Source organism: Gavialis gangeticus, unplaced genomic scaffold (assembly GCF_001723915.1).
Source record: "Gavialis gangeticus isolate Ggan-Ray unplaced genomic scaffold, GavGan_comp1, whole genome shotgun sequence".
NCBI lineage: Eukaryota > Metazoa > Chordata > Crocodylia > Gavialidae > Gavialis > Gavialis gangeticus.
This window is the reverse complement of record NW_017729001.1, coordinates 14316012-14328968: the sequence shown is the minus strand read 5'-3', so window position 1 is coordinate 14328968 and position 12957 is coordinate 14316012. Positions and strand designations below refer to the sequence as shown.

Genomic DNA, 12957 nt, shown 5'->3' with positions numbered 1-12957 from the left:
AGTGCAAATTCAGTGATATCTGAGGGCTTGGCTGTATATCACAGAGCTTTTTAGGTGTGTAGGGTGATTGCTGGTTTGGTGTAGGTTAAAATGCCGATCCAGCTTGGTCTCTGAGGTACTTAAAAGGTCTTAAGTAAGATTTAGGCACAACTCCAAAGCACACTCCAGTTTGGCCCTGTTTTGCAAGTACCCACATTCAGAAGACACTGAATTTGGGCAGTACATCTGTTTTGGGCTGCAAAGTTCCCCAGATGTCTGTTTTTTAGCTCTTGAGTAAATCTGATATCTTTTATTAGACATTTTAGTTGATCTAATAAAAGATATTGGATGTACCCAAAAAACCTTGTCTGCCTATGCCCTTAGACCAACACTGCTACCACCAACACCCCTGTATTTTAGCTGGTGAGCTAAGAAAATATCCAGTTTGATCAGTGAATATCAGCCTGCACTCCAGTACAATCCAGTGTGGTGTTGGGAAGCTGTCTAAGGTAGCCGGAGACCAGAGCTATTACACCTATTCTGAGCAGACCTAACTTACTTCAGGAGCATTGAGTTCTGCTCAAAACCCAAGTAGGAATTGCCCACATTTTGCCCAATAGCAGAGTGGTTACAATCCATCACCAGAAGCAAGACCTGCACTGTAGGCTCTCCTTACCCTGAAGGGGTTTGAATGTACACCTCATGTTCAAAGAAAATGCACTACCCATCAAGCCACAGAACAGGCAAAAGGAGGTCAGTCTCTACCCCTTCTGTTAAAGATGACCCACTGGGCTGCCAAAATGGAAAAAGTCATGGGGTCAGAAGGCAAGCCAGCAAGACAGAGCATACTTTTGTGGCCTGGTGGTTATAGCATTGAACCAATGACTGTCAAATGTAAAGTACATAAAGCATTCTGGCATGGGGACTGCCATCTTGGAAAGGGCTACAACCACCAGACTACAGGTGCATGCTTTTTCTTGCTTGTTGCCAGGACTCATTTATGCATTTTGCATTAGAACAGTTACTGGTTAAAAAGAGAAGCAACTGGCAGAAGGTACCAAAATCCAGGACTCCCTGTTCCAAGGAGGGGCCTGCAGCCACTAAGCCACAGACACTCTCCATTTTGCTTTCTCTCCTACTTCCATGACTTCTAAATTGCCCAGCTTCAGCAGGGGTGCAGGCTTTCCCCTTCAGTCTCTGGATAGCTCTTGGGAGGCATCCAGCTCTCCTCATTGACTGTATAATGATCCAAAGCATCTAAACCTAATTAAACTGGACTAAAGTAATAAGCTTTTCCCTGATACAACTGAAAGAATTTCCTACATATGATAACAAGTAATATGGTTACAGATAATGTTCCACATCTGGTAAGAGAAACATCCCTCTTAATTCTTTCTCAGAAGATGCATTAATCAAAAAGAGTTTTAAGCAAAGTGTTAGTCTGTGGCCTCTGCAATTTCTAGCATCCAGTTCTTAAGCAATTCCTTTCCATCAAGGCAGAAGGAAAGTTCAAGAGCTGAGAAAAGTTGACATGAGGGTCTGCAATTTGGTTTAGTACAGTCTCCTCAGAAGGAGAACATAAAGAACCATTGAGCAGGGTCCTGACTTTCATATTTTCAATACTTGGGGTTGGAAATACTGTTAATATCTTCTGAGTAAAAGGCCCAGAGCTCAGATCCTGTTCAGAGCATGAATTTGTGACAAACCACAGCCAAACACCAAGAAGATGATAAAAAGAAACCACTAACCTTTTATTACCAATGTTCCAACATTTGAACTAAGGAAAAATTTCCCTGAGCTGTCAGCAACAGGCTGTCTTAATGGCAAGCCCCAGTGACTTGAAAAAGACACAATTAAAACACACAAGCTAAAGAACTCCAGACTTTCTCAAGATTACCTGTCATTTCTGCATTTCAGAGGTGGCTTTGTTAAAGACTTGACAGAACTAGAAATAAAGTTCTAGGTACATTTTCCACCTTTAAAAAATGCTTGAATGTTCAATTCTATAAAAGTTTAGTTGAAAAATTTACAAGTGCCCAAATAATATTAGTCATTTTGTCGTGACAGTGATGATTGCAAAGGTAAGGGATCTAAGACTAGAACAAAGGGCAGCAGTGAAGTACAGTAGCAAAACACTTTGAGCAAAGTCCACATTTTTTTAATTAATTCAAATTTATTTTCAGCACATTCAGAAGTTTATCAATGAAACCTGGATAGAACGATATAGCTCTCCCCTCTCTTCAGAGAAGATGAAGCTCCTGTGGTCTTTCATTGTGTCTGTGTATGGTATAGGAGGACTGCTGGGGAGCATAGTCTGTGGCTACCTCACTACAAAATACAGAAAGTAGGTATTTCTTTTAGCAGCTTATTAATTAGGATTTGTGAAAAAGGAGCTGTTAAAGCACACACAGTAACCCTTTCCTCTTGTTTAATGTAATATTTACTTGAATTAAATCACTTTAGTTTTGCCATCATACCCACCCAATTTTAAGGAGCGACCAGCCTTTCATTTTGTGCCATTAAGCTGTACCCTGATGGTGAAACATGGTTCCCCCTGAAGATACAGCTACCAACACCCCACTCTATCAGTGCCCTGGAGAGGGTAACAACATGGTCCAATATTTTCACATTTGCTTCAGGAGCATATTTCCTATAAAGATATTCCAAGCATCACAAAACCATAAATATGAGTCCTGTGCCTATATGTGCACCAGTAAATCCAACTGTTTCAATTCTGGTACATCAATGAGCTTGACTTCAACATTTATGAGAGACCATTAAGTGTTAGAGCCAATACCCAAAACATTAGAAAAAATTCTGCTAAAATATATGTAGTCATTCTAGGATCAATATTGTTTTGAAGATTAGTAGTGTCTAATTAAAATGTGAATCTGAACAGAAGAGGAAACTAAATTACTTGTAGTTGTTCTGTAAAGATACCGTCTGTACAGTGAGACCTGTACTATATGGAGCATCACTGCTGATAACCCGCTCTAATTCAAAGTGAGTCCCAAAAGTTCTTTCCCTGTGGATGGAGAAAGGATTCCTCACCAGTCTGGTCTGTTCTCCATGCTTTGTGTGTAACATCAGTAATTTCATTTGCAGAGAAATTGGCAAACAGATCTACTGGTGTGTCCCACTTAAAGATCTGCTCCGCCACCCACTGATCCAGAGGCCCCTCATGTGGGTCTCACCTATCATCTTAGCCTGCCTGCAATTGTGTTCTTTCCTGCCAGGTAAGTGCCCCCAAGAAGTTTCTTGTGGGACACTGCCTAATCCCACACATGAAGGTTTTCCTGATAACTGGAATCAAGAGCCCATTCCCTTCTTCTCTGCTTGTTTGTGCAAAACAGTCCAAGCTCCTTGTCAGGATCAGAGCCAACTTTTGCAGATAGTTTCTCTGCACATTTTAAAGGCTTCCAAGATCAATCTTCTCAAGATCAAGTGTGTGTAGCCACTGTTCTTAGGGACCTCAGTTAGTCTGAGAGACATTCTTCAGAGGTTCCTTTCCCCAGGGTTGTTCATGGTGACAATCTGAATCAGAAACCTGACGGTCCCTTCCTAGGCCACTGACAGTAACTTATATGCTTCAAAGTCCAGTAGTTACCCACATGATAAAAATATGGTAAAAGCCAGAAACATCAGGGCCAGCCAAAATGAGCTCAATATAGTGGCTTGCCATGTTTATCATAAACTGCTGCAGACATCAGTCCCAAAATTCACAATATAGCCCTTACTGATAAATGCTTTCTGGCAGATCCACAAACCCTGAATCTTAAACTGTAGCAGAAATTGTCCATTAATACAAGTCATATCTAAAACTGGCTCCCACAGTGTCAAACTGTTTCTGGGGGAAAAGCTGGGACTTTGAATATTTTACAATTAATTCTAGTGATGAAACTACCCAGTGGGCAAACCAGTCCCTGTATCCCTTCAAGGTACAGTCCTTGATCAACCAGTTGTTCAAATACAGCTACCTGACATGTGACCCCCTTCTACAGAAATGCTGACAATACACACACTGTTAAGACACACTTGTACAGTAAAAGCTACACAATTTTGAAATTCAAGAACCAGTTGGTTTTTCCTTTAAATACGCAATGTCTATATGTATTTGAGACATGCCATAAAAAGCAACAGGAACTCCTATTCTTCAGTTTAAATTAACAAATTTAAGAAACATAATTCATAAGGGATAACATCAAGATTAGGCAAACGCAATATGAGAGGTTCTCATGTGATCTCTTCTATGTTTTTACAGAAAAAAGTGTCAAATGTTTACTAACCTGATCATGCTAGTAGCTGCACTTTTTATGGGCTTCAGTAAGATGGCCAGATCCTTTGAGATGATTCTGATAGGACGTCTTCTCTATGGCGTTGGCACAGGTATGACCTTTTTCAACAGATAGAGCAGTGATTCTCAACAAGGGGATGTAGAGATTTTGAACAGGAACCCAGTGTTACGAACCTGTTGTGGTCTTTCTGAGTTCTTTGCACAGAAAAATTGCTGTAAATATTGCGCTATTATTTTTCTGTTGTTAAAAAACAAATGAAAGCTAAGAAATGGCATTTTCCAAGGGGTGCTTCAAGTCCATCGAGGGGTGCCTTGAGTCCAAAAAGGTTGAGAACAACTGTTCTACAGGAAATCTCCTTGCTGTCGCAGTACACTTCTCTTTTAGAATTTTTTTATTTTAAGAAACAAACATACTGGGCACCTCAGATCATTTAAATACAAAGCCCCTGATCAAAGAGCTTCAAATTCTAAATATAAGATGTGGCATACGGAATGGAAGTGAACAGCACAAGAAGAGGTTTGGGTTGAGAAAGTTCATATTTTGTCTTTATGTTAATCATAATTTCTCCTCTTCACTGTTCAAGGTTTCTCTCTTAACATACACCCTCAGTATGTAGGAGAGATTTCACCCAAGAAACTGCGAGGATTTACCAATGCCACAGTTGCTGTTTTCCTGACTCTAGGAAAAGTCTCAGGGCAGCTTGTTGGACTAAGGTAAATTACATTATTTTACTGCCTTACTAATTAGCTGTTTATGGAAGAGGAGATGCTCCTTTTACAATTTTTAAGGCCAACCTTTAATATCCGTAAAAAATAATGTAATCTTCACATTAAAATGTGTTGTTATAAGCCAGTAGATTGTTTTTGACCAAATATGAGTTACTTGACAAATTAAGATACACAAATGTAAGTGATTAATCATAGTTTGGTTTTCTTATTATGTATTACACCCTATCAACTGGCTTCCCTTAGAAACTTAGGTTTATTTGAAGGAACGTGGCACTATTTGACATATTAGAGCCAGTGCTGAGATGATGCAAAGCATATTCAAATATTTAGTAAAGAAATAAAGTGTTCATATTAAAATATTGCAACTTGCCAAGCTTTGTTATATCTCCTAATGATCATCACTGGAATGTTTTCCAAATCGCTGATTAATTTCACAAAATTTTCCAGCCTGTTAACTAAGCTGTGCTGTTCCAATATTGCTCCCAGCAGCAGTTGGCTCATTTGTTCTCCCTCTCCTGATCATTCAAAATAATGTTGTTATTTTATCATGACCACATTTTTACATGTACTCTTCAGGGAAATATTAGGAAGTGAATCCTTGTGGCCCTGGCTATTAGCCTCTAGTGGACTCTCAGCATTGGTTCAGCTGGTTACTCTCCCATTCTTCCCTGATTCTCCATCGTACCTCCTGATACAGAAGGGGAATGAAGAAGCCTTCAGAAAAGGTAAAGCTACTACTTCCCTCATTTACTTCAGTACCTCTTCTGATCTGTTAGACTTAGAGGCTAAGTCTCCTACTACCTAAATTTTTTCAAAAAGTAGTTTTATTTATTTTGCATTAGTAATTTTATGTTTGCATTAAATATAATAATTTAACTTAAAATATGTTTTTAAGTTAACTCTGTGTTATTAAGAGGTGACTTCATGACAGCCTTTGAGAACAAACTTTTCAAGCTGTCTACAAAATTGGTATAATCTGGGCAACAAAAGCAAACATGTCTGCTCTACCTGCCATTGAGCACATTTACACAAGGTGCTACATCACCATAGTGACGAGCTACATCACTATAGCTCAGTGCTATGGCAATGTAGTGTTGGCAGGCATGAACTGCAACACTACGTAGGAAAAGACCCATGCAATACCAAACTGGGTAAAGATCTGTGCAAAAACACCTGTGCGGCATCAGGACTGCTCAGTAATGCTGCACAGTAATGCTGGTTACTGTGCAGTCATTTAGCACTTCCTTAAGCAAGAACTAAATGACTGCATGGTAACAACTAGTTGAGAATGGTCCTGCTTTGAACAGGGGGTTGGATTAGATGACCTCCTGAGGTCCCTTCCAAACCAACTTTCTATGATTCTATGAACTGCGCAATCTAGAGCACATGTCGACACGCCCATTGTCCACTAAACCAGTATGACAAGACCAACTTAAGTGATGAGACAATCTCTACAATCCAGACGGGTTTAATGGATCCATTTACACACACCACCAGGAATGGATGTATAGATTAATACTTTCAGTTCTTTCCCCTGCACAGCCATTAGGAAGCTCTGGGGTGAAGGAGATCATCAAGCAGAGATTGATGACATAATGAAGGAAAAGGCTGCAATGAAAATCACCAAAACCTTACGTGTCCTGGAAGTTTTAAAAGAACGATCCTTGCGCTGGCAATTGTACATGTTGATGACTGTCATGACCACCCTGCAGCTCTGTGGCATCAATGCAGTTGAGTGTATTCTTAACTCAAAATTCAGTTACTGTCAGGGAGCTTTAAGAAATATTTTACAGTTACTTTCAGCTGCCCCATCTTGCATACTGAGATTCTAGGATCTGTATCACTTAGACTAGGTAGCCATCATAGACCCTTAGGCTAGGAATCAATGCAAATGAGTCCTTTTGCTTCCCTGATTGGGATGATTTAAATTTCTTCTGCCATTTTCTAGCTTGGAACACTGACTGAAGTACTAGATTTGCCAACTCCTCCCAATCTCCATGTGGCTGGAAGAGCTCTCCTGGCTGCCGGACAGCTGCCTCCCAATCTTCACATGGCTGGGAGGCAGCTGCCTGGCAGCTGAGGCAGTGCTTCCAGCCACATGAAGATTGGGACACATCCTGATTTCCACATGGCCAGGAGGCTGCTTCCTGTTAGTGGGCAAAGCACTCCCAGCCACATGGAGATCAGGACATGTCCCAACCTTCACATGACTGGGAGGCAGCATCCCACTGAGCCAGGACAGCTCTCCCCACCCCCTGTGACCCTGTGCTACCTAGGCTGACTGGGAGCAATTTGCTCCCAGTCAGCATCTACATGTGCACTTCAACATATTAGTTTAATGAGCCAGTTTCTAATACCTGTGTCTACAGATACTAGAAAATGGAGCATTAGCCTAATCTACTGCACAGTAATTACTGCACACATGTAGATGCCGATGCTTTACTAAATATTAGATTAGTGTAATGTGCAGCAAAGCATCTCATGTAGATATACACAGTGACATGAATCAGGCCTGCATCACTGTGCCAAACACTACTGTCTCTCTAAGGCACATGCATTTGTACCCACTTAGAGGTAGGAGGTCCTGGCCACATCTACACAAGATGCTAGCTAAGCAGTTGTTACTGCACAGTCATTTAGGACTTGCATACACAAGTACTAAATGACTGTGTAGTAACTGGAGTTACCGTGCTGTAGCATCCCCGAACAGCTTCTTGATGTAGTAACAAGCTACTGCGCAGTAGTAATGCTTGTACTAACAAGCTGCTGCACAGTAGTAACAAGCTACTGCACAGCAATAATGAGCTACTGTGCAGTCAGCATCTCATGTAGACGCAGCCACTGGAAACTAGGGTTGTAAAGCAGGACCAAAGGAGAAGCTTCTTATTCAGGTATATGAAACTCTAAGGACACAAACTTCTCAGAGGCAAGAGGGACACCTGTCTAATTTTGAGCCACTGAAGTGGGAACCCAGAAAGCTGCAGCTGTAGAGACTAAAACAGATCCAGCAGACAGATATTTTCCTCTTGTCGAGTGCTTATGACATGGCCAACAAATATATAGGGGGAAAAGCAGCACCCAAACACTTCACCAGTAAACTGAGCCAGAAAGGCATGGCTAACTCGAAAGACCATCAACAGAGTTACTATGAAAATAAGTTTTACGTACTCATCATACATGAGTAGTGTTTCACAGGTACATCTCTAAGAGGATTGTTCACACTGTTCTCTCTACACTTCTTTAGATTTATTTCTATTCTTCTGAAGTATTCCGTACAGCCAGATTTGAAGAAGATCTTATACCCTACGTATCCTTGGGAGTTGGGCTGTGTGAATGTCTGTCCTCAATACTGTGTGTAAGTCTTTGCAAGCTGGAGTTTTGAGGGAGAAGTTACTATATTTAGGAGACAATATTTTTTAAGTGGGGAAGATAGTTTACATTAAAAAGGAGAGAAAAAAGTTTCCACTAACCAATGCAGAACATCAAGTTGTAAAATCCATCCCTTCTTCCAAACTAACTCAGCTGAAGGTCTTTGCTTTCAGCTGTAATATGTAAAGTCCCCATCAGGATTAAAACCACCAAGTTTTTGTACATATAACTTATCTTTTCTCATCTGCTTCTGCCTTCTTAAAGAACAAAGAAACGTGTCAAACTGTCTGGAAAGAGTCAAAATAATAGAGCAGAGGAAAGTACATGAGATTCTGAATTATGCGCAAGATGACCTATATCACACTGTACAATGTAACAAAGAAAACTAATATAATGTAATCTGCCAAGGTGCTGGTGCCTGTCTAGTAACTGACTCTAGGTTAAGACAGCTGCAAAACAAGGCATCATTGCTTACACAGAATGGCTACCAATCACCTATTCCTTGCTTTTCCCTACTCAAAGAAAGTTAAACAGCCACTGAAATCTAAGAAACTTGATTGACTATTTGATCCTTATGTATATAAGGAATTTCAGTGTACGCCATAGGCCACAAGACACCTGCAGACACACATACCTTTTTCCTTATTATCTAGGCTAAGCTTCAGGCTTGAATTACCTGGTAATATAATGCTCACTCCTAAAAGCAGGATTAGGTATGTTTGTATGATCTACAAGCTTACTAAAAATGGAGAAGGCTAACACAGAGAGACTACATGAATGGCATTTCCTTACAAGTTTGAAAAAGAAATATTCAAGGAGAAAAAATATTTCTGAGCTAATTCAATGGAGTCAGTTCAAAGCATACTGTATATGTTGGCCTTTGTGATCTAAAGGTTTGGTCATCTGTGTAAATGATAAACAAATGCCTGTAAAATTCATCAGAAGTTTAGAGACTCTTACAATTGCTTCTGTTTCTGTTTGCATCATCTGATTAAGACCTCTGAGAAAAATATTAGGAAAAAAGTGGGAAAGAGTTAATGCATCTGTTTTGTGCTTTTCAGAGCTCCCTTATTGAGCGCTTTGGCAGAAAGCTGCTATTGTGGGGAGGATACACACTGATGAGTGTGGTGTTAGCACTCCTTACAGTGACTCTAGCTCTTCAGGTAATGACTTATTCCTATTCCTACTTCCAATTTATTCCTTCTCATTCCTGGTTCCAGCCCCAGTTTCCAGGCAGGACTTTTTGCTGAAGAATAATCATCAAAATTAACTTCAGTTATCACAATCAAAAACATGAAACATGCTATTCTACCATATTATTTACTATTTATTCTTATTTTCTCTCATTCTAGAATAGATTCATTTGGATGCACTACTTCAGTGTTGTTCTAATCTTCTTGTTTGTTATCTTCTTTGGGCTTGGACCATGTGAGTACATCAATTTAGGTCATGAGGAAGGCAACTTTGATTATATTAAAATTGTTGCATGAAGGATACTACAATACCAGGCTATAACACCTCTACAGAGCAGAAAGGGAGGCTGCTTAGCTATCCAAATACATTAACAAGTGCATGAGTTGCAGAAAGCAAAAAGATGACATAACCATCTCAACTTCTAGCACTGGTTTCAGATAAATACTCAGAATGCAGTCCTCTCCTTCCCATAATGTTCCAAAATCATGAAGAAGAATTCAAAGATACTCTTCTAGATATTTCCCCAGCATAGTATTGATAAAAAAAAAATAAAAATCATATTTTGCATCAAGATACTGAAGAGGTGTGTTAGAAAAGGTCACAAAGTAGATGGAGAAGATGGGTTAACAATGTGGTTTATTGTATTGGGGGTGTCTATCAAGATATAAAATGATACAGATCAACTGACATATGTTTTCCAGATTGTTCAGTAGAATTTAGGATGATAAATTAAAATTTTAATCCTTTTAAATGATTTTTCTTTATCTTCCTTAACATGGGAACGAGAGTCACTGTAACTCAATTCCAGATTCTTAACCGCCCCAATGTTTACTGCAATGTAAAATAAACATGTTCAAGATGTATCAAAATCTCCATCGATTTTGGCTAAAGCAAGGCTCGGATTCCTATCAGAGTCCATACCATGCTTAAAAATTCAGGATGGCACCAAAGCATAAGAACAAAGCATAAGAACAAGTCACAGTGCCCTTTATCCATAGATATCAAAGCATTTTATAAAGGAGCAAAGATGAGGACATGCAGAGTTGAAGTGACTTTCCAAAACCACCCTGGTGATCACTGGTAAAGTCTGAGGGTCTACAAGTAAACCTTCCCTGAGTTCCTGCACAGTTTCTTCCAGAACAGAAAAGACCATGGTTCTGGAACTAGAAATACTTTTGCATGACAGAGAAGCCATCAACCAGATAGGCCAGTGGTGCTCAACCTTTTTCCCCAGTGAGTGGGATGGGCAGTGCCCAGTCTGTCCACGGGCCAGATCTGGCTGGTGGTCTTTATCTGGCACCTGGGACAGACCAGGTCACCATCTGGCCATGCAGGGAGGGGCAGGGGACAGGCCAACCTCAACGCTGCCCCAGAAGGGAAAGGTGCCTAACCTGGCCCCTCAGAGGGAAGGAGGCATGTCCTGGCCCCAACCCTGCCCATGGAGAGGGAGCCTGGTCCAGCCCTGATCCAGACATGAGTGGAAGGTGGTACAGCCTGATTCCAGCCAGCCACATGGGGCTTGGGGTTTGAAAATTTGGCAGGGAGGAGGGTGGCTTACTAATGGCCACCAATCCCCCACTGACAAATTTCCAGACTCTGGGGAGCCCCATGGGCCAGATGTGATGGCTCTGCAGGCCACATTTAGCTTGCGGGCTGGAGGTTGAGCACCCCTGATAAGCAACTTTTCCAGGCAACTGGAAAAGATTTTCCTACCCCTTTCTACTACCATTGTCACTGTGAGGGTTTTTTTGAGGGACAGGGTGAATTAGAATTACTAAGGAACAAATATATCTTGTTTGTGCTTTGTTTTTGTCAGCTGGAGCCACCATAGCCATCATGGTTGAAATCTTCAGCCAGTCCTTCAGACCATCTGCCTTTGTGATTGTTGGATGCATCAACTGGCTAGGGCTCTTTATACTTGGGATGATTTTTTCATTCATTGTGGTAAGTGAATCCATTTGAATATGTCCCTTTTGTACTCTCCAATTTGAAGTCACTCCTGAAGACTTGAATGGGGAGTAAGACAATAGTAGAAGTAAATTTCAAATCTCTATTCTCTGCCAATCAGCTGCATAAAAGATATCAGATGAATAGACTTAACTTTTGATGGGGTGTGTAAAATACTAGTTGTTGGATAACTTCAGATGATTTGGGATAACAATCAAATGGTGTAACTGGCCAGTACTGAGCCCTGGGTGGTACTGCTACCATAGATATTTGCTGCAAAAAGAGATTTTGAACGGCCGGAAAAACAAAGGTGTTTGGCAGCAAAAGAAGTGGTGTCATCTCCCCCAGCAACAGAAAGCCATCAGGCGCACTGCTGCCACTATTCTGCCCTTCCTGCTGCCAGGGCCACTGCATAGAAGGCACAGGGTGGGGAGGGAAGAAGGAATCGGGGGTAAGGCACCACCTTGGCTCCATTCCTAATGTCCCTGACCCCCCTCTCCCCACCCCTCCTTAGGCAGTGCCTGGGGCTCATGCTCTGTTTACTCACCCATAGTTATGCTACTGATTAAGAATTTTTCTGATTCCTAAGAGGTAAGAAAACGGAAGTCAGAAAGGCTATTTTTTCTTACAGTCTTGTCTTATTTTTGTTTTTTAGGAATACCTCAAATCTTTCTGCTTCCTTATCTTTTTGGGGATCCTTGCTTTGTCAGCAATTTTCATCTACCTCTTCCTCCCTGAGACAAAAGGGAAGTCAATCATGGAAATCAAAGCAGAATTCAATAAGTTAAATTTTGGAAAGACACAGGCCACAGTCAAAGAAAACAGCTTCCCCAAGGAACAGATCTTCTGCACCAGACTTTGACTGTTCAGCTGGGAAGCTTGCAGTTCTTTAAAGGGATAGAAAGCACTGTTACAACCAACATGAACTATAAAACAAAGATAGACTCTTCACTTTGCTGTCTCTTATTCCTATTATTTTTTAGGAAAGAAGGAAGATATGGAACTCCTTATACTTACTTTTTATTTTCCTGCTGACATCTCAACATTTTCAAAGTTATTTAGATCAATCAGAGGTCTCTATTTGTTATAAAAGCTAAAAAATACTACAGGAAAAAAAATAAAATGCAAAAACAAACTTTGCTATCAGTTTATCACGGGATCACAGAAACATGGTGGGACTCAACGCATGACTGGGTGGTGAATGTCAAGGGCTATAGGCTGTACAGGAGGGACAAGATAGGAAAGAGAGGTGGGGGCGTGGCACTCTATATTAAGGAGGAATACACATCCTCGTCAATTTGCAAGGAGTCAGAGGAGGGGCACTCTGAAGTGCTTTGGGTTAGAGTACAAGGCAGCCGAGGGGAAAGAGAATTAACGGTGGGAGTCTACTACAGACCTCCCAACCAGGGTGAGGAGCTTGACCAGGATTTCTTGGGTCAGCTCAC

The 12957-nt window shown here is 40.9% G+C and overlaps 1 protein-coding gene across 1 annotated transcript in view; it reads left to right on the top strand.

The window, feature by feature from the left end:
- The window catches only part of LOC109290408 (solute carrier family 2, facilitated glucose transporter member 11-like), a 20051-nt gene extending 7400 nt beyond the window's left edge, over positions 1-12651 (top strand). Inside the window, exons 3-12 of the mRNA XM_019506898.1 lie at positions 2163-2323; positions 4241-4365; positions 4858-4987; positions 5579-5727; positions 6545-6732; positions 8247-8357; positions 9433-9534; positions 9724-9799; positions 11382-11509; positions 12168-12651. Coding sequence (XP_019362443.1) covers positions 2163-2323; positions 4241-4365; positions 4858-4987; positions 5579-5727; positions 6545-6732; positions 8247-8357; positions 9433-9534; positions 9724-9799; positions 11382-11509; positions 12168-12374 — 1377 coding nt within the window. The 3' untranslated portion in view covers positions 12375-12651. The remainder of the gene's footprint in view (positions 1-2162; positions 2324-4240; positions 4366-4857; positions 4988-5578; positions 5728-6544; positions 6733-8246; positions 8358-9432; positions 9535-9723; positions 9800-11381; positions 11510-12167) is intronic.
- Positions 12652-12957: the final 306 nt, after the last annotated feature.